Genomic DNA, 23,124 nt, shown 5'->3' with positions numbered 1-23,124 from the left:
TGATTATAAGCTGCCATTCTGATATCCAGATGTGGCTTCTATGTGAAGCTATATACTGTTAATTCTGTTATATTAAACCATTTTAATCCAAGGGCTAATGAAGAGCAAAGGAAAAGACATCAGCTGTTAAAAGGACTCTTTGTTGATGGATGAAAGACTTGAACCTGATTCTACAGAGAAAATACTTAGTTTGCTGTAAAATTATCAACATGGAATTTCTAAAGCAACAGGTTTGATACCTGATGATTCCAAGAGGAACACAAGCTACAGCCGTTCCATCCCCCACTAACAAAGGGAAACAATCAGACTAATTTCTTTCCTAAATGAATTAGCCTAATTCATTTTTGCGAGAAATATTATCCCCTCAGCTTGCATTGATTCCAGCTGAGTAATAAGTGTTGACAGTGCTCTTTGACAATCCCAGGTTGCCACATTAAAGCAAAAAGTGCTCATGACATTTTCATAAGTGGAGCTGAATCTCAGCTGGAGCAATAAGAGGCCACTGGCGCTGGAATTGGAACCAAAAGAAATATGCAGGAAAAGATTAAGTTTGAAAGGCGTAACCTCCATTCTTCATTGGGAGAAATGACCTTTGTGCATGAATATGAATGGGTTTCATTTCTGTGCTTTTTTTTAGGTGTTTAGGGCTGGGCAATATGGACAAGAAATCCTGTTTTCACATCTTTAGCTGAATGGCAACACATGAAATAAAGACAGTTGTCACAGTGCCAAAACTATACATTTGGATATCATTCTAGTAAAAATCAAACTATATTAAAACCTGATTTGACACCAAGGCAAAAGATGGAGGTCCTGGACACCTAATATTTGCCCTTTTTTTTCTTTTAAAATACAAAAAATGCATGCAAACACTTTTAAATCATTCAAAAAGATTGGCAACTTTTTCCTATATAGAGCTGGTCAAATTTTTCTCTGTTTCTTCTGTAAAGAAATAACAAACATTTCTCCCAGTATCAGAGGTACAAAACTGTTCTACAATTTTAACAGAAATACAAGTCCTAGATACCCTATATTGGACATTTTTTTCCTTTTTAAATAAAAAGAAATTGCATGCCAACACCTACACACTGGCCAAGGTGTCATAAAACACTGGCAACTTCCCTTACAATGAGGTAGGCGCTCTACATGTTTGATAATTATTCTAAAAATCCATTATTTTATTAATCTGTGCTATCAGAAAGTGAACAAACTGATTATCTCTAGTCAAATCTGTAACCAAACGAGAGAGAGTGCTGTCTAAGTTGCATGATTGCATTGCCAACATTAGAAAAAATGGGTGGGTCCAAACTACTTCAAATATTGCCACTATATTTGAGCAATTAAGATACTCTGCATGAGTTTTCTTGCACTTTTTGATTATCATATCCATAATTTGTCCAGTTATGATTCTAGTAGAAATAAAAACATATTGAAACCTGTTGATTCCACCCAAAACTGGGCAGTTTTTCTTTTAAATACTAAAGAATTGCCTAAACCTCCAACACACTGTTGATATCATACAAAAAGATTGGCAACTCTTCCCCTTATAGAGCTGGTCCTGATTTTCTAAATAATCTAGTGTTTTGAAATGATGCAAAAAAAAAAAACTTTTCAGTGATGGATTGAATGAAAAAAGTGCATAAACGTTATGATCTTCAGTCATATTTATAATAAAAAACACAGGCTATATCTTGATTTTCTTTTTGTAAGAAATAACAAGGTTGTCACCATACAATAGATGTGAACTTTGATTTAATTTTGGTAAAATCGAACCATATTGAAAACTTTCTGACACAATGACAACAAAAATACAAGTCCTAGACACCCAATATTGGTCAGTTTTCCTTTTTTAAATACCTAAAATTACATGCAAGCTCCTACACACTGGCTAAGCTGTCCAAAAACATTGGCAAATTTCCCTATATTGAGGGGATCTTGAATTTCTACACTCTTAACTACCACATGTTAAACAATATACATTTTCTATGCTTTTCATTATCTGTGGTACCAAAAAGCATGGAAGCTCATGATATCTGGCCATACTTTTAACCAAGAGAGAGAGAGTGCAGCCTAAATTGCACAAAGGCATTAACAATGTTTGGAAAAATGGGTGGGTCCTGCTACTTTTCCAAATATTGCCACCATATTTGAGCAATTCAGATACTCAGCAGGAGTTTTCTTGCTATTTTTTCATATCAAAATCAATAATTTAGCCAATTTTGGTTGTTTAGAGCCTCTTTTGTTGCCATGGTATCAGTTATTAGGATCAGATATTTTTTCCAATAATACAAATGCTGCTAAAGTCAATAGAATAAATGGAATGAAATATATTCTGCTGTGGTAAAGAAGCATATGCTGATAGTGGTTCTTTCTGTGAACCATCTTTTAAGTGAGCATTACGCCTGACATATCCTCTTTTTTTTAATCAACATACACTATTTATATATAAAAATGGAACTTGCTCACCCTAAATATCATTTAAAAGACGTTCAGACACTTTAAAAACCTAGATATGTTCCCCACCCTCACATGTGCATAAGCAGGAAATAACTCAGATTGGGTGTTTGCCTCTTAACGATCAGAGGGCCCTGTTCAGAACCAGCCAGGTGACAGCTCCGTAAACATGTCAAAACCATTTGCCACAACTCGTCATGAGCCTGCCAGCTGCGTGGAAATACATGGAAATCAGAGGCAGGTGTGTTATTTAGAAGCAAACGGTGGAAAATACACAAAGTAGAAAGCTTTCACCCACTTAATTTCACTTTTTACGCACGGAGGCGCAATTTGGCGAGTCTAATCAGAAATAATGGAGTATGATTCATTCTATTTGTGCACTTTAACCACATAGTAGTGATGTAATTGTGTCTATAGAGGCCTAATTAAGCTGTAGTTAGGAGTATGCACAACACAGACACCTTGCACACCAAAGTCCCCACACCTTGTCTCCGTAGTCTCCGCTTCCTGAGGCCGAAGATGCGCACTTTAGAGAAGATGTCGACCAGGTTCCCATTGCACAGCCCCTTGTTCTTGTTGGGGCTCTTCCTCCGCCGGTTAGTCGAGGGCCGGTCCAAATGCTGCTCCCGCGCCTGTCTCTTCTGTCTGATCAGCCCACTCGCGATAGCAGCAGCCATGGCTCAAAATGTCACAACTGCTCAGGTCCAGTCTGCACACGGAGCACAGACTACACAAACAGCCGCCTCTCGGAGCTCGCAGCCCGGGTCACAGTCCCATTGTGGCGGCTGAGCGGTCCGTTCCGTGATGTCAAATGTCAAAAATGTGATTTTTTCAGGAGATGGGGTTCTTTTTAGTCCAAATACTACATGATAACTGCGATTTTAGAACAGCTGTCATCGTCACTCGGAAAATTCTTGGACATGGTTGGAAAATGAGATCAGTTCATGCGTAATTCCATACATGCAGAGTCCAGATGATAAGCCCAAACTCACGCGCTCGGAGATATGAGAGGATATTTCATACCTGCACACTGATGTCTCTGTTCATTGTCTGTGTCATGTTCAGTAGCATCGCCTCCTCTAAATGTCCAATAACCGGCTGCAGCAGCAGCGTCCTCACGGCACATTCACCCACTCTTCTCCTGCTCTCTCCCTCCGATTCCTCTCCTCTCCTCCACCTCCTCCTTCCAGACAAGGGGCTTCTCTATCAGGAGTCGCTGTTTGGGTGAAGCAGTTGGGGACGCCCGTGCATGTGCGCCGCCAGCAAATCAAGCAAAAGCAGGCGCCTCCTACGAAGATCAGCACTCGAGTGAAGGCAGAGCAGCCCGGGCGAAGCGGCGATCTCCAAGTTTGCAAGAGGCGAAAATCCGCGACTGATCAACAGTGTCACGTTTGGACAGTGGGAGAAATACGCACCCGGATGAGACTTTAAATTAGCATGGATGAACGCAAACTTGTATTCCAACTATCAAACACGTTCCCTTCACTGTTCGCCACAATAACAACCGAGCAATTGCGCGCGAAAGATGCCTGAATAAAAAAAAAGAAAACGCATCGCCAAACCGATCCAGAGGAGGTGACGTCTGCATTATGTGACAAGCTGCACACACATATTCAAAGTTAGACCCCCCGGCGATCAGATGAAAACACTTCGACCCTGTGGATTCTACAGAGCCCGCGGAATGCTGGGAGATATGGCGATCAGTGCGTAAAGGCGGATAAAGACTCGCTTTCCCACACTCAAAGGGAATGAAACAAGCTTTAGCTCGCCTATATACCTTAGATCAACATTTTCTTTCCATCAACAAGTCCTAACCACTCGTTAGCACACGCCTGAGTGGAGAGGGTACCCTCCCCCCACTCTCCCGTCCTCCACCCTCTCGACCACCAAGCCCCTGCTTGAAGGGGAAAGAGCGCGGATCATTAGATGGAAGAATTGTAGATGGAGGGATTACATGAGCTCTATGGAAAATACCCAGCTGATATGCATTAAACTCATCGTTTTCTCTCCAAAATCAGTAGTGATATGATCAGACAAGAGATAAAAGAATGATCTAAGTTTGGGTATTCAGTTTTAAGTCAAATCTGCTTAATTTAAGCAGAAAATCCAAGAAACTACAACCACTTTTCTCTCTCTCTCTCCAAGGGGGGATATAAGTGTTGTACAGAAGCGCATCCATTACGATCTAACTGCGCGCCAGTCACATATATTGGCACTGTGAGCTTCAGCACCACGGACAGCTCCGCTAATTTCAGCACCGTGCATCCACACAGGGAGACGTTTCTCTCGCTGTAACCTTTCCTTAAACGTCCACCAGAGACCTCTGGACGTGAACCACAGGTACCAGGAGAGCCACTTAACGCAGCACTCCACCTTAATCCTCCATATTTCAACCTTTTTATGCAGGCGTCGCTCCTACACAATAAAAAGCCGAGGTCTAATGCAAGAACTATGTGATCCTTTGTCTTGTTTTGTGGGGTGAATATCATCTAAGACTCAATCACAAGCTCAGGAATTAAAACTCAAGAGAGCCATCTGCTGTTTGTGGCTGTAATTAAACATTTGGGCTCATAGGGGAGAGGAGTGCTGGATTGGATTGCCGTGTGTGGAGAGCGTTTATTCTGCACACACAGACGCACCTGTTGATATCCAGCTGGATGTGAGAATAAAGGATTCACTCCTGTTCGGTTCTTTTGTCTTATTTATTTCTACAATCAGAGTCTGAAGAATAAGATGTCACACAAAAATGAAACACGATGCAATGATTTTTTGGGGGAAAAAAATCCTCTTCAGTGGTATTTAGTCTTGCTTATTCTGACTGAATGCTTTGTTTGTTGCACCGCTGCATTTTCCCCTTATCACAGTGCACTCCTTTCGTCTCGAGCTGGTGATGCACGCGGAGCTGGAGTCTGGTGAAGCCTCTCTCTCCGCGCTGCTGGAGGACACACACAGTGCAGTTAACGCTCCAGCCAGCAGCGGACACTGTCAGCTCAGCAATGGTCCCTGCATACACAGCAGCGAGGAGAGCAGCCCTGCGACTGTCACAGCAGTACGGCTGAACCAGAGAGAGAAAGAGAGAGAGAGATCCTATTTTCTGCTCACATCTTTAATTATAATCAAAGTGACATAGGCTTTGGGTATATTTACATTGGCGCAATGCTGTGTGCATGAATGGGTTGGTTGTAAAACTGCAGCTTAAAGGAAAATAAGGGATTTGGGAATTAAATCATGCAGGATTAAGCAACAGAATGTGTCTGTAAATTGCTTTTTACAAACAGTTAATTCAGTATTCTGCATGAAAATAATCGCAAATGTCAATTTAAATGGTGAACTGCTGAGCGGACTGTACTTATAAGGCAATTTCATAGTTCTCTGACTACTCAAAGCTGTTTGACACTGTGCATAGGTGGTTTTAACATTAGGCGAGAGTAGGTGATTGCCAAAGGCCTCGTGCTCCAAGGGTCCTTAAGATATAGTCATTACAGGCATGAAGGTAAGGTATGGCAAGACTAATTTATTATTATAGCACTTATCATGCACAAGGGCAGGCCAAAGTGCAAATATGATTGCTTCAATGATTCAGGCATGCATTTTGAATATTAGTCCATTTCATATAGCTCTATTTAAATATTTTATATATTTTAAATTTAAATCAAATCAAATTGACTGAATAAGGGTCCAAGAGTGAATAAGATTCATCTTTATAGAATATAATTATTCAAAATAGTCATTGGCCCTAACAGCAAGGTCTAACCCCTCAAAAACATCTACAAATCAAACAAGATCCCACATATTTGTTCATCATCTATGATTGCTGTTGCTAAAACAGCAAGGACCTCTGATTGGTCATTGCCTTCGACCTACAAGTCACTAAAATCACCAGTGACTCCATGTTACATTCACTCATTTACACAAAAATGAATGTCAGAGCTCCCCAGCATGAAAAAGTAGAGTTGCAAATCAGAAATGAGCAAATAAAGAGCTTAAAGATGGAGCAATCAGAAGAGGAGAACCAGTGTGCTGTGTGGCATTCGTTTGGAGCAAAAATGACAAAAGCTGGAAGAGTTTGATGCCAAATAATAAATACAGTGAAAGTGCATCAGGCTGTAGCTGTTCATTCATGATTGATGATTGTAGCTTCTAATGATTTTCTTTAACAGGTTGGGTTTTATATTTGTAATATAATACATGTGTTGTTTCTTATTTTAATCATGCAAGATTCATTGAAAAACATTTTTTATATCAGAAAAGTACTCTGCTGGTTAAAGAAAGACTAAATATAATAAAAGCCTGAGAGGACAAAGATGCTTAAGTCTAATTAACCCTGTTTAACTGAAATAACAAGGAAGTTATTTTTATTTTCTTTGTTTTTGTTCTGATATATACATATTTATTGCTATCTTAAGATAACACTGGTTTTCACATAATAAGTAATTTTCAAGTCAAGTAAAGTAAACTGTATATTGCACGTGAATGCAGGTTTAATACGTCTGTAAATAACTTTCTCTGTCAGGCATTATAACATGTTAATTTAAATGGTAAAATTATATCTGAAATACCATTACATTCATCTTTTTAGTCATCTGTGAGCCTCTTTTACACTGATATTACACTCACATAATCACGACAATTAACACAAGAACTTCTCCAAATGGAAAAAAAAAATTTGCATGCAGAATGGCAAAGTAAGAGCTTAAAAATGAGACAGTTGGAAGATGAGGGGGACCAGTATGCTGTATGTTGCATTAATTTGGGCCAAAGATGAAAGAATTGGATGCAATGTAATAACTAGGATGCAAGCTTATTTGGCTCTAGCTGCACACATGAGCTGTTTTGTCCAAATATGGAAATATCCTGTTTCTCAGGATAACTGGTTTTCACACATCATTTATATGCAAGTGAAGTTAAGTCACTTTATGTATAAAACACTTTCAAAAGAACAACATACATTGAACAAACATGTCTAACACTAGCCAAGAGGTTTTAAATTGGAGGTTTAAGCAGCACAATGTGTCCATAGTATGATCTTACAAACTGGCAATTCTGCATATTATATAATAACAAAAACAATAATAAATTGTTATCTTAAATGATAAAATTTGAACTGACCTGCAACTACATTGCCTTTTCCTTGTCTTCTGACTGCTCAAAGCTCTTTCACTTAACATCCACATTCACACAGCAATCAATACTGTAGTCTCTCTGCACAGAAAATCACATTTTTTACTGAGAAATGCCAGAGTATTTGCAACATGCAGCGATACTGTACCCTAAAAATGGCAAAAGTGGATTTTAAATCTTTATATCTTTCATTGATATGGTTTTATTTTAATGTTTTTGTCCAATTATGGAACTTCCCTGCAAATAAAGTCTTTGAAATAAACAAAAGTTGTTCTTCAATAAAGGATAATGATCGTTGTTTGCATGCAAACGCATTGATATACATGAATGACATGTACCCTTATGGTTTATTCAAATGTGGCACCCTTCATGGAGCAAAATCACCGAGTATATGCTGGCTTCATGTTTTGGATGACAAAGAGGAGAGGTTTTGCACTGTGGCTTCCACAGTCTCACTCCCACAGCAGGAGTTTGAATGCATGGACGCTCAGACAAGCTCTCTACACGCTGCACAGACAGCAGCCTCACCATACCCTGAACACACTATTAGAGCCAGAATAATGCACGAGTTACAACCACATTCCCTATCAAACGGAATACAAGCCAAGCTGTCACAGTGCACATCAAAACTTTGAGAAATTATTCATTCATGAAGGGGAAACGAGGGCACACATACCTACATTTTTTTTCCTCCTGCATGTGAATGTGTGGGCGTCCATGGCGGTCCCATCCCAAAGCCAAATACGCCTCTAAGACCTTTTTTCCTGTGACTTCTAAGACCCCATTTATATACACTGCCCCTTGGACCTAACATTGTTATGGCGAGCTGAGAATCTGCCCCGAGCTCAAACACTAGAAACACTTTAATTCATCCTTTTTAGCTGGCTAACAGAGAAAGGCAGCTGAATTAACATGTTTGGACACTTTGTCTGAAGCTTGCTGCAAATTAAAGACGACTACATGTTACCTCAGGAGCTCATTTGCTAGAATTAGTCTGTTTCCAGGGGCAAAATGCACAAAACATTCTTCATATAGCTCCCTTTAATAACAGTACTTTTGTTACAGAGCAGCAGAAATCTAAATATTAGACTGTGTATGAAAACTGGAAAGAAAAGTGGCATCAGATGCAGACTTGAAAACCCTTGGAACATTTTAATCGAATCTCCTGCGAGGAAATCACATTACTGTTAGCTAGATGTCCTGCTGCAGAGGAAAACTAAATGTCACCCAATAGAAGCGGGATAAACAACCCATTTGATTATTGCTGTTACTTTGCTGCAGGGCCGTGTTCTTTTATCACCGTCCTGATAGGAAAAACAAGCAGCGAGGCTCAGCACTTCTCAGGGAAATAAAAATGAGCCCAACTTGCGGCAGTGTATTATCAAAGCCTGGCTTAATTTAATTTGAGATGAGTTATGATTTTGCATAGCTGGGATTTATGTCATCGCCTTTTTTCCGCTTGTCATGTCCTCCTCCCTTTGCATTAGTGCTTTAATCACAGAGTATCATGAGTCCATCTACAGAAGCAATAACAGCTTAGAGCCAGCTTATGGACTGCAGTGTGTGTGTGTGTGTGTGTCTCATTTGTTTTGATGAGGCTAATAGTCTAGCTAATCGCAGAGTGGAGATAGACGAGTGCACATAAAGAGCTTGTAAGGTTGGGATGGAAATGGAGAGCTTTTGTTAATGGGGCACAAATTAAAGTTAAATGTGAGGCCTGGAGGAGGACAGGAGCCGGTCATTCCAGGTGACTTCAGCATTATGACTAGATATTATACATGTTAAGGACTTGTTTGTTGGAACAACAACATCCAAAATAGAAACATGCTTTGCACATGTATTTTCACGAGGGAGGGTAATATGTCCACTGAAAATGTGCAGGTTTGCACACTTTTTAATTTGATAACATACGATTATAAGTCATTACATAATGTATTCAGGATAGTGAAACACTTCAGAGAGAGCACATCTATTACATGTTCAGGTTTTAAAGTCTTTCTCATTAGGTTAAGTGCATTAAGACCTAACTGTGGGTGTTTTTGAGGGTGAAAGAATTTGTAATTTTCCTTGTTTTAGCATGGCACTGAAATCTAAATGTCTGTTTGGTAATAATAGTTCAAGGGAATGATTAATGTAAATAAGTGAACACCTTTTGGCTCCCCCCAGGAAGAGCTGGAAAATGTCACTGGGGAGAGGCTGACTTGTTTGGCCTGCTGCTATCCTACCTGGCCACAGATAAACGTACAAACTGGATAAATAACCGAATGGATTAAGTGATAAAACTACTGCCCAAGTTAACATCTCTGTTAATGGATTAACGGCAACAAAGTCAAACGTTTGGATGAACTGTGCTCACCTCTGTCTTAATGAAGCATAAGGCAAATAAAATGCGTGGCTAAAATGCAGCCAGAAAGTGTATGGCAGCATGGTTTGCAATGGGACACTGTTAAAAGTAATGGAGAGAGCCTCAACAAATATTTGATCTTTGACAAAAGAATAGTGTTATAGAGTTACTCTGATGACCAGTCAACAGTCACAGATTTCATCTGATGAACACTCAACAGTCACAGAGTGTCAGAAAATACTTTATCCAGCTATCTAATGGGCATTTACAGGACTTGCAGTCTGCATTGTTTTTGATGTGTAGAACATTTTTGAAGAAGTGCACTTCAGGCCTCCATCTGGCTTCAGGGTAATCTGAACTTGAGGCACATGCAGTGTAGAGTAGATGCTGAAGTATAAAGCAGAGGTATAGTAGTTGATGCAGATTCAGTAGTAGTCTGTCTACATTAAATCCTTTATTTATAGAGCATTTTTCCCAGCTTTGAATTGAAATTCGCCCCTTGTAACATGAAGTGAAGCATTTAATTTATAGTGTCTATCATTTGTCACCTATGAGGGGTTTTCTTGGGTTATTTCCTGAGGCTGTCTGATAGCATGCAGGTGAATTAATGAGCATGGCTGCTGATGTGATCAAGTGAGAAGCAATCCTTGAATGTTACTTTATCATCAACATCACTGCTTCTTCTTCACTGTCAATAAATAATAGATGTGAAAAGGTTAGAAAACATCCTCAGAGAGATCCAGATCCAGACGAGCTGATACGTTAAGTTTCTGCTCACAGACCTTTAAAACGCCGTTCCATCGTCTCCCACAGAGGCTCGTAAAATCAGTTAAATGTACATCACATAATCCCTGCTGGCTGCACTAAATACGCCACCAGAGAATATGTATGGCCACATTACAATATGTCTCTCTGTTGTGAGCGTGATGGAGTGTTGCCCCTCCCCCAGGGACTGAGATTAGAGCAGGCCTGAGGTGTGGAGCTTCCGACAGGGACATTAATGAAACACAGCGTGAGCTGAACTCACAAACAGACCATACTCCAAACATTAAAAAAAATTAACACTTATGTGTCTGAAATAAACACAAAACAAAAACAAGTTGATGTGCCATGTTTGTTCTATTAAAGTAAAAAAAATCAGAGATAGAAGCTTGGGTCAAGAAATGAGAGAACATATGGGCACTTCATGATGGCATCCTGTTAAAATTGTGAGTTTCCATGGTGATTGAGCTAATGGAGTAACCTAATTAAGTCCTCCTGGAGACTATAACTTTGGGAAGAAGGTCACCTGAAAAAGAAAAATATGGCTTGGGGCTTTTTGGCATTCACTCCTGAAAAACCTGATCACAGCAGAAGCTGAAAGAAGCACAATAAAGTGCCAGCAATTACATACAGCCCTGTAACCCTCATTATCAACTGGACAAAACACAGAATAATGGCTCAAATCACAACAAATAAATTTAATGATGCACAAGACATGGAATTTGACCAGTAAATCCGATAAATTATTCTGTTAATGTTGTTTAAAAATGCACTAATTGTGGACCTCAACCACTGACACTGATCATACATAAGTAAAACAGTAGTCATATGAATCCGTACAGCTCGGTTACAGGAAGGCATCTATGATGAGAGCGCCACTCAAATTGACTTCAAGAATAAACAGAAGTTCCCTCTAGTGATACTGTTCCCTATCAACATAAAGTGTATTTAAGTTACATTACACTATTTCAACTGTTACAGATGCATGTGTAAATAATGGTCACCAGTGAAGAGATTAGCATGGATGCAGCTGAAGAAACAGATAGGCAATATTAATTTAGTTTGAAAAGCACTTCGGGGTGCTACTTTAGCTCAGTTGGTAGAGCAGCCATATGCAGAAGCTATAGTCCTCAACACACTGGTCCCAGTCCCAGTGCCTTGTTAATGTCAGAGGCCAAAGGGAAATGGGCAGACTGGTTCGAAAGGCAACAGTAAGTCAAATAACCACTTGTTGCAACCAGAACAAGTGGTTCAGACCATCTCTGAATGTATAACGCATCAAACCTTGAAGCAGATGGGCTACAGCAGCAGAAGACCACACCGGGTGCCACTCCTGTCAGCTAAGAACACAAAACTGAGGCTACAATTCACTCCAATGGCCTCCAAATGGACCAGATCTCAATCTAATAGAGCACCTTTGGGATGTGGTGGAACAAGAGATTTGCAGCATGGATGTACAGCAGACAAATCTGCAGATGCTGTGTGATGTTATCATGTCAACATGGTCCAACACCTTGTTGAAACTATGCCACAAAGAATTTATGTAGTTATGAAGGCAAAAGGGGGTCCAACTTGGCACTAGCAAGGTGTACCTAATAAAGTGGCCAGTAAGCGTATAATGAATTTGAATGTGTGTAATAAAATAGCATGTTAAATATGTTTGGCTTATTTTTTTTTACTTTATCAGGATTTGATGGGTATTTGATTTTCCAACTTATGATTTGACTGGTATTATTTTCTAAATCTTATCTTTACTTGAACTGTTTAAAAGATTTTTCTTTTATTCTACTATAAAGACATTCAATACCTGATTTAGGGCTCTATTGGTCTTTGTAGTTATTCTTAAACTAGGGACCACTGGTCCATAGTTTAGGTCAGGCAGCAGCCACCCCATGCATGGAGGCATAATCCTTGTCACACTTAGTGCATTTTTCCCTCTCCTCCACATTTTCCATCCACAAAAGGAAAGGCTTTTAGGGTTATTTCAAGTAAGGACAGTCCTTTTCATTTCCAATGCATTTTCATTCCAAACAGTCCATATTCTAGCTGCTGACCAGCCATAGTATATACTATAGGTCACATAATCTCCATTATAACAGAGCAAGAGTTTAATAGAGGAGAAAATGTACAAAAAAGGATTAAAGGAAAGGAAATTACAATAAAAGGCCAAAAACCAGACAGACTGAAAACAAAGCTGTCACAACTCACTGAGGAGTCATCACACACATCTCCTCTCTCTCTCTATCACCCTCACACACACTGCTTCATCCTTTGATCCTATTTTTAAGTCTGCAGCAGGGATGGAATTCGCCGTGTCAGCAGCTCTGCAGAGTGAGCTTCCTCGGAGAAGCCCTGAGCATTGTGGGAGAATATCAATTAGTCTGAACCCCCTCCGGAAAGTCCCGTATCCCAGCTGAAGGCCGACACCTGGAGAGAGTGTGTAGCAGAGTGTGTTTATTTCTGGACAGTAAGAGTGTGCATTGATGGATAGGTGTGTGCATGAGCTGAGACAATGTGTGTGCCCACTTGGAAATGCATGGAGTGTGTAGGTGAGCACATTAATATTAATAAGCGTGTGATACAGGTGAAGGAGCGAGGTGTGTTTGGGTTTAATAGAATGGTAATGAGGGTGAAGTCAGGTCAGGCCTTAGGTCTTAGATTGTGAATTCAGAGATGCGATGTGGGAAAATTCAGGTCACTGAATGCAACTGTTTATGTAAAAAAAGTCAATGTAGTTGTGGCAAATTTTCAGTGACATGCTTATGTTTTTGTACGGGTTACATCAAACACATTTAACATGCTATTTTATTATTTAAGGAGAGCCTGAGGCTACATCTTAGAAATGCTTAGCTGTAGAATTCCTCATCTAAATACCTTATTACTAATGTTGGGGGTCAAATGTGGTAAAGAAACTATAGAGTACTGACTTAGGGTGCAAAAATACAGTCAGCTGTGCTGAATAAACAGTACATGACATGCTGGTGTTTAGTAGGGCTGTTAATATTATCTACAGTCCTATTTGAATTTCATTTACTATTTTTTACCGATTTAAAATTACATTTGAATATTTATGCACATTTTTTATTAATATGTATGTAAAATGTTCAGTAGCTTCAATCACCATGTAGTTACACATTTGTCCACTAGAGGACCCTCATATATTACATCACAGATTGCAATGAAGAAATAATGAGCTGAAAGTAAAAGTAGTTAATGTTAATTTTTATGTACCTTTTTAGTGCAAACACAGCCACCTGCACCATTTAGAGGCATTTAACAGATATTTTGATACTGATGGTCAACTTTAAAACGAACAAACAGGTTAGAAATTAAATGTCAAACAATAAATTAAATTTTGCCGCTTATAGCAGTGATGACATCATGTTTATAATGAACAAAACATTAAAAAAATGTTGGTACTCTCTTGTTCCTACATGTTTTACCTAAAAACACGAGGCTATCCACGTCTTCTGAATCAAGAGCAGAGTATTTATTGTTCACTATCACACCAGCCATGAAGGAAACCCTCTCCGCCCTGATGGAGGTGACCAGGATGCACAGGTAACGGCATGCCAGCTGGGACAGGAGAGGATACCTGGGCCAGAATGTTTTTCCACCACAACAGTGGGTTACTGTTGGTGGGCAGCGTGGTTTACTCTCGGACATCAGCATCTCTTGATGTAGCGAAGCCTCACTTGCCAAACCACCTTGGGGATAAACATCCCCAATGGGATGTTTTGGTGTGAAAACTTTTTTGTTCATCATGTCACGTGACATGTGACAAAACATTTGGTTCTTACACCCATCGGTGAAGTAGAGGCCAAGGAGAGAAGGGAGAGACTCGGGACGATTGTAAACAGCAAAAATATCTGAAAAAAAAAAGTTCGAATAGTAACTTCAGCTTTCGAATATTAATGAGTTTTTAAAAATATATATATATTCGAACCATGAAATTGGTTTCTACAGCCTTAGTGTTTAGGGACTATGTTCAGTTTTTAGAGTGTTCTTTAACAGTCTGTGTGGATAAGTCAACATCATACTATAGGACAACATTACAACATCAAGTTGCTGACAGTTGTTTGTTACTAGATGATAAAAGCAGACATGATAAGAGTGGGTGAGAAAAGGCTTTTATAGCAGAGCTTTATGGTACATTTCTTTGCTTATTGCTGCTTTAATTTAATTAAAAACCTGCACATGGCTTTTTTGGCAGTGGATTATAATACCACAAAGATATATTTTCATCCATCTGTGAATTACAAGTCATCTATGGCTTGATCAGTTTCACTGCAACACTTGTACCCGATAGACAAGAGGTCTCTGGGCTGCAGCCATATCATAAGCAGAGTAGGGGTGGCCTACAGAGCTTAAGCCCTGAATGCTTTTTCAAAAGCTCCTAAATTTTTGGGTAAGGTAAAAAGTTGCTGCTGTGTGTTGTGATGGATAAATGCAAAACTAGGGGATTTTAAGTAAATAGACTCTGCTGCTCTCAACATCAAACATTTCACTCTTGCATCCAAACTGACAAAATAAATAATAGGGGTGTCGCGATCCTTTATGTCAAAACACTGATCTGAAACATCACCTTCAAGTTACACTTTTATTTTGAAATTCCCCCGTCACACCTGTTGACAGTTTCTGCCCACCAGCAGCGTTCTCAACCAGCTAGCAGTAGCAGCACTTGCTAAATGATTGCAGCTGATGGAAAGAGGATATCTATTCACCACAGTTGCGTTCTTTGAAATAAAACTTTGCTCCAACCCCTCCATTTATCAAAATCAAGATTTCAATAAATCAAAAATAATGTAAATTCATCACAGTAACTTCACACACCACAGGTTTAAGCATTTAAATCTCATAATGTACAAATAAAACTACAAATGAACTATATGCCACATTAATAGATCCCTTTGTAAACTATAAAGGACTGAAATAGATGAGAAATATCTGTTCGAGTGGGAACATGGGAAAACAGGCTAAAAATAAAGCTATTTGTTCTTTTTGTTAAGAGATAGTTTCTTTTATTAAATACAGAAACCTTTCAATTATCAAATTGTTGAAACTACTTTTTTTCCTGTAACTGTGCATAACTAGAGCATATAAAAGGTCTGATATTGATCGTAGGCTTCCATATGGAATGGAAATTGCGTTGTGGCAGATTTTGTGATATCTGAAAATATCGTATCTAAATTATCAATATTGGAACGTAATGAAAAAGCTGATGTACACCCCTAAAAATCAAAACATTTTATGCCCTTTTCAGGAGTCAGAAAATTATTGATCCTCCAAATATTGGTTTCACAATGATGAGTACAAAAAACCCCCATAAAAAATGGAATTTAAATGATGTTTTAGTTGAAACTTTTATAATTCTTGCCATGATGTATAGGTTTGTTGGTATTTTGTATCTAAATTTCTATAAACAAAAACAGTGCATAATTGCCTGATAAACAAAAAGAGAAGGAAAATCCAGAGAAGCATGTCTGCAGGCCCTCCTAAATTTGTGTTAAGCCTTGAAAATGCAACTCTTTTGACCCCATCTCTGAGCCATACGCCTGTGTGTGAGTCTTTGAGTATCATGTTGATGTGGTCATTGCATTTTATCACCTTGCATGTCTGATATATTTTAAATTGAGATCACCTCTAAATCCCAGGTGTAAACTGGGTCTTGGTCGTCCCAATTTGACATGTTTTTGCATTTGTTCATGGTTCATAAAAGAGACTGAGGGTGAGTAAAAGGAAGGACTTGGTCTTGTCATTAATGATTCAGGAGGACGCCTGAGAGTAAAGTCCTTGGGATTAATGGTCCGGTAATGAGGGTGATGTCAGGTCAGGTCAAAATCTAAATGATAATACAACAACAACTACAACTACACAAAAACACAACAACACAGTGTGGAGGCAGAAAAAGACCAATGATGTCAGTTATAAACGCAACTTAAAGGTTCAAATGTGCAACTTCTCTGTATTAAAAGCAACTGGGCCAGTGTAATGTATCAGTTCAGTGGTGAAATTATGGCTTTCATATGAAAAAACAAAGAAATACAGACTTTGGTGGATAATTTCTGACTCTTCTCCCAGGCTGCATAGACATGCATGGTATGACATTTTATGTTTTGAACTGACACCTGTATGTACTGTTGAGTTAACATTAAGAGATTATTTGATATAAGTTTGATAAAGTTTGAAATATCACATGAAAAAATTCTATTTTCACAGCAGCTTTTAACCACCTTTAAAACATCACATCAAGCACTGAACATAAAAGTATTCAGGCACATGCAAAGTACACATAAAATACACTGAAAAATGCAATATAACTTATAAATTATACATTAAAAGACGCAAAGTTAATAAAATTTCAGGTGTGCAAAAGTGCCTGAAAAGTTGTTAAAAATATATTTTTCTTGATACAGCCTGTGTTGAACAGTATATGCTCTATATTTTTTGTGATAGTACCGAAATGCACTAAAAATGTAAGAAATATCATCAGAAGAGCAGTAGATTATACGAAAGCCATATATATGGGCAATTTAGACAGTGTGTAGGAGTTAGCTTTTTATTTTCACGTCCAACCTCAACACGGAATCAAGCCATAGTTGTCGAGCTACACTAACAGAGTGCAGCAGACCTGGATTTGTCAACAAAACAACTAAGCTCACTAATGCGATCTCTAAATGAGTCACCAAAGACTGCAGACCATCACCATCTTTGAAGATGAGGGGCTTCAAAGCAAGTGGTTTACATTCACACAGCAGAAGATATTTTGTACCGATGTGTTTATGTGCTGATTAAGTTTATGGGTATAGTTACTCAGAAAGTGGAGATATTCTTATTTGCAAACGATTACAGCTAAGCTGAGATGTTAAAGTTTAAAAATTTTGTTTTACCATACTTGTACTTCTTGTATCTCAAACCAAACTGACAGCAAATTGTAAACCTTTGTAAAGGTCTAAGTGCACATGTAGCAGTTAGCATGATTCCTTAATTTGCACTTAAATATTACTTTGATTGTGTTAACACTGCTTAAAGTGTGTTTTTTTTTTTAAGTTTCTTTGGATTTCTACTTTATGTAACATAAGCGCCCTCTACTGGGGCTCTTGCACACTTGAATTATGCAACACCTGTATTGCTGCTAGTCTGTATTATGCTGTCCCTGCAGTGAGTTCATTTGTGGAAAAAAATAATTTTCTTGGTAAAAGTACTATTTATCCACGTCATATATCTGTGAGAATCTCCAATCAATATCAAATAGTTATATTGGTTTATTGGTGTGTTATTGAGTAACAAAGGCTATTAAACAAAATATTTGTGGGTATGTTTTTTCATTTTGGGAGCTTATTGCTACAAGATTAGTTGTGAAAGACCTCATATGCTTCTATAGAGTACTGGTGAAAAGGCAAAAATGTATGTCTGGTTCATAACGAATGCAACAGAGGGCACACAATCACACCACATGAATACGTTTACTAATGCATGCTTTAAAATAAGCACATGCAGCTACCGTAATGGAACAAAAGTGGATGAGATAACCACCCTTTTTATACGGGTTGTAAATATTATGACAACATGACTAATGTCCTCTTGTTAATGAAAGCTCAGCCATAAAAAATAACACACTCCATGAAATATTATGTCTGATAAGTGTGTTTCCTATCACTCCTGTTCCAATGTTTCCTTCCTGGAGGTCTATTATACGCCATGCACCATAGATCTCCAATGAGACAGTGTGTGAACGGGACCTCAGCCACCTCTGATTGAGAACAGCAATAAAGTTTTCCCCAAGAGACAATCAAAGACTAATGATGTCTGTAACGGCCAAAGTTATGACGCTAATCGTCATTAGCTGGGGTCGCACTTTGTGCTGCGCTGACCCTCTTCATGGTGAGGGTGAAGTGAGAAAAAATAGATGATATCCTGACACTGTGGAAGTAATGTGTGTACGTGTGAGTGTGTGAGCTAATGGAGGTGACAGAGGGGACAGGGAGTACAATGATTAGTCTGAAGTGACGGGGTTAATACTCGGCTATGACAGCAGTCATTACAGGCAGACACTCACACAGTCATTAACTCTGTCACAGATCAAATGTTAGCAAAGCTACGGATACATCAAGTACTTCATGTCCTGATCCACGGCAGCACACATGCTCAGTCTTATTAAAGAAGAAGCACAGAGGTGTTACTGTTAGTCTGGGATGAGGAGAAAGGAGAGGTTAAGACCAGACAAACAAAGATTATGTAAGATGACTTTGTGCATGGTTTATTACTAGTCCTCCTTTAAACTTGATCTGAAGAATTAAGGCAGTTTAACCTTTTTATTCCAATTTTAGCTCATCCTATTACACCCTGGATTTGTATTTCAGATGACTGTAGTACTTTTAAAAAATCTGGTCCTTAATACTAACAGGATAGTCACTTTGCTATAATCCATGCTTTGCTATAATTCATGTAGACCAAGACCTTGTCAAGTTATATTTCTTTTTTAGGTTTAAAAAAGATACAAGATATGTGTGTGTTAAAGGAATAGGCATTCAGTGAAAAGACCACAATGTCCAGCTATGCCATTTTTTCCATCCCTACAAGTCATCTATGTAGACCAGAAGGGTCAAAACTATGCCCCTAAGCTAACTGCAGCCCATGAATCATTTTGAATAACTTAATTCTAAAAATAAAATCCAATATGTCCTGCAAAACATAAACATTGTGCTTGCCTGTGTTTTAGCATTTGTATTACCAAAAGGTGGTCAGATCAGGTATGGGAGCATATGCCGGTTAGACACTTGGCTGTTAAACCTTGGTCCTGTACTGCTCTGGCCTCCTGATGGCCATCTTCCAGGCCTGTCCCAAGCCTATGCCACATCTCTCCAAGTAACCTCCCCGTCATGACCGCCCCAAGCCTCTGGACCAGCCCCCTGTCCTGGGAACCCAGTATGCAGTGACCTAGATCAGGCCCTAAAAAGAGCACCAGCTGCCTGTAAAATCGCAGCTGCCATTCCTGGACCAAGCAGCTGACCCTTCCCATTCCTGAGCACCTCAGCATTAGACACACAGTCTTCCCAATGGCGCCTCTGGCCATCAGTCAACATCCAGGCCTCACAAAAGTGTAGTAACCGGAGGGACCATGGACCAAAAGTCTCTGACCTTTATCAGCATGCTCAGATACCAGGAACACTACATTGTCTTCCTCAGTGAACCCATCACCCCATGCCAGGGGTGCACCGATCGATCTGCCAAAATCGGAATCGGCGCCGATTTCCTTAATTTTGGGGGATCAGTGATCAGCCGATACTTAGATAAGATCGGCGGATAAGATCGGTTTCGTATGTACCTCTACCAACTAAAATGTGAAAAATGAAAGACTAAAGAAACTGATATAATTTAGTAGTTTGGACAGCAATGTTCTAAACTTTTCATTTATATTTGAGAGAACTACCTCATGTGCAGTTAAAAAAACAAGTTTGTATTGTTTCACGGGTATTGTTCAATGTTTTTCAACAAAATAAGATTGGAAAATTGAAGGTGTATGCTGTCAGTTACGTATAAAAAAAAAAAAAATCGGTATCGGCCAAAATCGGAATCGGCAGGTCAGGCTTTTTAAAGATCAGTGATCGGCCATAAAATTGCAATCGGTGCACCCCTACCCCATGCATGAGTCCAGGTCTCTGGTTGATCTCAGCTGCAGTCTGCAGTCAGCGGATCAATGGATTACTCTGCCAACGTAAGTGAACTGTTCTACTATTTCTATGCTTTAACATTTCACAGCCACACATTTGTAGTGGTGCTGGTGTTTTAATTTTGCAAACAAACATTTGAAAACAATTTGCATGTGTTTAATGACTAAATTGGGAAACAATTGAAATAGTAAACAAACTGACAACCAAAATAATGCCATGTTGATTCATAATGTCCTGACGCTAAAGACAAAGAGTTACAGCTAAAGGAGATTACAGTTACACTATTTCAAATGTTGCAGATGTAATTTTGCAGTTAAGAGTATATGCAGGATTTTGTCAGCAATTTTTGAAAGTTACAAACACTAAAGTGCACAAAGTCAGGTATCTAGGGCTTTTGTTTTCATCCCTGTGGTATTAAATCAATAAAGCTAGATTTTTACTCTATGTTTCCTAAATACAATAAAACAGATTACATGAATGATGATTCCCCTTTGAGACTAAACACTTTAAACAGATGATCTTGTGGTGTGGCTATGAGCATATTGCTGTTTGTGTTTCTTACAGGAAAGATTTTTTCTCATTAGGTCTGGGATTTATTTTTAAATTCCACATTAACTTCAACACTAACTATATTCAAATTAAGGCTGGGAAATTAAACAATATTTAGACGAAATTGCAATACAGCCTACGGCAATGTAGAAAATCACAGAAGGAGCGATATTCTTTCACTTGAAACGTGTGTCAAACCCCAACTTTAATATATATATATCTATATATAGGAGCAGAGATGCATCCTGCAAAAATTAATGTGTCTTTTTTTTACTAGAAGAGTTTTCAAAAAGAAAATCTGACTATCATTTTGTTTCATAGATGCTTTCTTATAAAAAACTTAAAATGACATAAAAATGACCATTCCCTTCAGTACAACAATTTAGGTCAAATTGCAGTACAAAAAACAATATAATTAGACTTTTTTTTCAGAATTGTTCAGCCCTTGTTTAATCTACCAAATAATGTGGTTTTTTAATGCATAAGATGAGGAATACAAAAATGAAAGCATATGAAATCACAAATCAATATTGGAATAAATTATTACTTTTTCATTATTTTCCCTAACCCTTCAGACCTAATCCAAATAAACAATTTTACCTAACTCTTAAAAAATTATATAAAAATATACATATTCTGAAACATGTGTGCATAACAACTTCTGTTTATGTCTCAGCAGCATCAGGTTTAGTCACTTTTAAGTTCTTTGTCTTCAGTTAAAAAACCTTAAAGCATTTCATAGCAGTCAGCTGGGTTGATAGTGTTGATAAATGTTATTTATCTTACTATTGGGGGAAAAAACATTGGAAAACACATATTAGCCAGTTTCTGGGGTACAGCTAAAATTCAAACAAAGAAAAAAAAACTTTACATCTAAAACTATTGTGCCTCTACACAAAAACTACAAACCTGTTTTAGGTGTATTTCTCTTTGCAGTATTAAAGCATTTGCAAACACTCGTTTATGTATCACTAGATCATTTATAGAGCCAGACTAAAGTAGTGACTTCACATTATCCATCATAAACCCTGCTATAACCAGTCAAATAGAATGTCTCCAAGCTAAACTCACATCTGCACCTCTGCAGGATTAACTACACATGCTGGTTCAAAATGAGAATGAACGTGCCGACGGTGCCTGGGTGATTTTTAACCCTACTGCCATTCTTAAAATACTGCTCACACAATGTTGTACTCCTCTTAATCCACTAGAGGGCAGTGCAGAGCTCAGCAGGACACTGTCTCCTCTTGAACAGACATCCTGCAGCAAACTGCCTCTTAGATGGAGTAAACTCTATAGTAAAACAAGTTTTTTCCCCCCTTCAGAAGAACTGTATTAGAGCTGTGATGACCTCAAGACCAGCGGTTGATAAAAGACTCTCTACTAACCTAAACTCAATAAGCTGAAGTTTACAACAGAGCAAATGGGACTGTGAGAAAGAGATCTAGTGAATTAAACAAAGAGCAGCTTTCCAGGGAGGTTAAAGTTTTCTCTTTATGGTAGTAGCTATAACTTCCATTACATTTACATAACCAGTTGAAAAAGAATAATCAGCAAACTAGAACTGAACCCACTTATAGAAACAAAACTCTGATTCTAAGACCATGAGGATGCAATCAAAAGCCAAAAACAAACACCATGCTCCAGTGTGTCTGACAATGACATCCTCTGTTGATCAAATCAGTGATTAATGTACCAATAAATCAACCCATGAATGCTCTGACTGCATGATACACACTATAGAGTGTTGACCCATGGACACTCATAATCACATTATGGCTTATCACTAGAACACAGCCTAACTTCCTCTTAATGCAGCTTAAGTCTAAATCCCTTATTGCTGAATGATATTATTCATTTCAGTCTGATTACAGCAAATCCACTCATTTGTGTGTATTTGTATGAACAACACAGATGGAAAGTGGAATAAAATAAAGAGTGATGGGAATTTATGTAAAGAAGGAAATAGCCTTTTGTTTTCATTTCCGTATGTTATGTAATAGTGTCACATAGGCCTGTGTGATATATGGATCAGAGCCTCGGGGCACACAGTTTCCAATAGCGGTCAGTGGTGCAGTGCCGTAGGATCCTACTGCTCACACACAAACACAAACACAAACAGAGGCGGTCAGAGTTTCTATGAATAAAGGGGAGCAGAAGAGATGCTATTGTGGATTATGTTCTCTATAAATGTAGACAGCAGACAAAGGATGTTAGAAA

At 38.6% G+C, this 23,124-nt stretch overlaps 1 protein-coding gene across 2 annotated transcripts in view; it reads right to left on the bottom strand.

Moving 5' to 3' along the window:
• Positions 1-23,124, bottom strand: part of fgf14 (fibroblast growth factor 14) — a 202,018-nt gene that overhangs the window by 77,121 nt on the left and 101,773 nt on the right. Inside the window, exon 1 of one of the 2 annotated variants that reach the window (XM_041807278.1) lies at positions 2,939-3,131. The exons of the other annotated variant lie outside the window; for it this stretch is intronic. Coding sequence (XP_041663212.1) covers positions 2,939-3,131 — 193 coding nt within the window. Of the gene's footprint in view, positions 1-2,938; positions 3,132-23,124 lie in introns of those variants that run through there. 2 annotated transcript variants of the gene reach the window in all.

The sequence above is a fragment of the Cheilinus undulatus genome, linkage group 15 (genome assembly GCF_018320785.1).
Source record: "Cheilinus undulatus linkage group 15, ASM1832078v1, whole genome shotgun sequence".
In the NCBI taxonomy this organism is placed as follows: Eukaryota; Metazoa; Chordata; class Actinopteri; order Labriformes; family Labridae; genus Cheilinus; species Cheilinus undulatus.
This window is presented reverse-complemented; position numbering and strand designations above follow the sequence as displayed.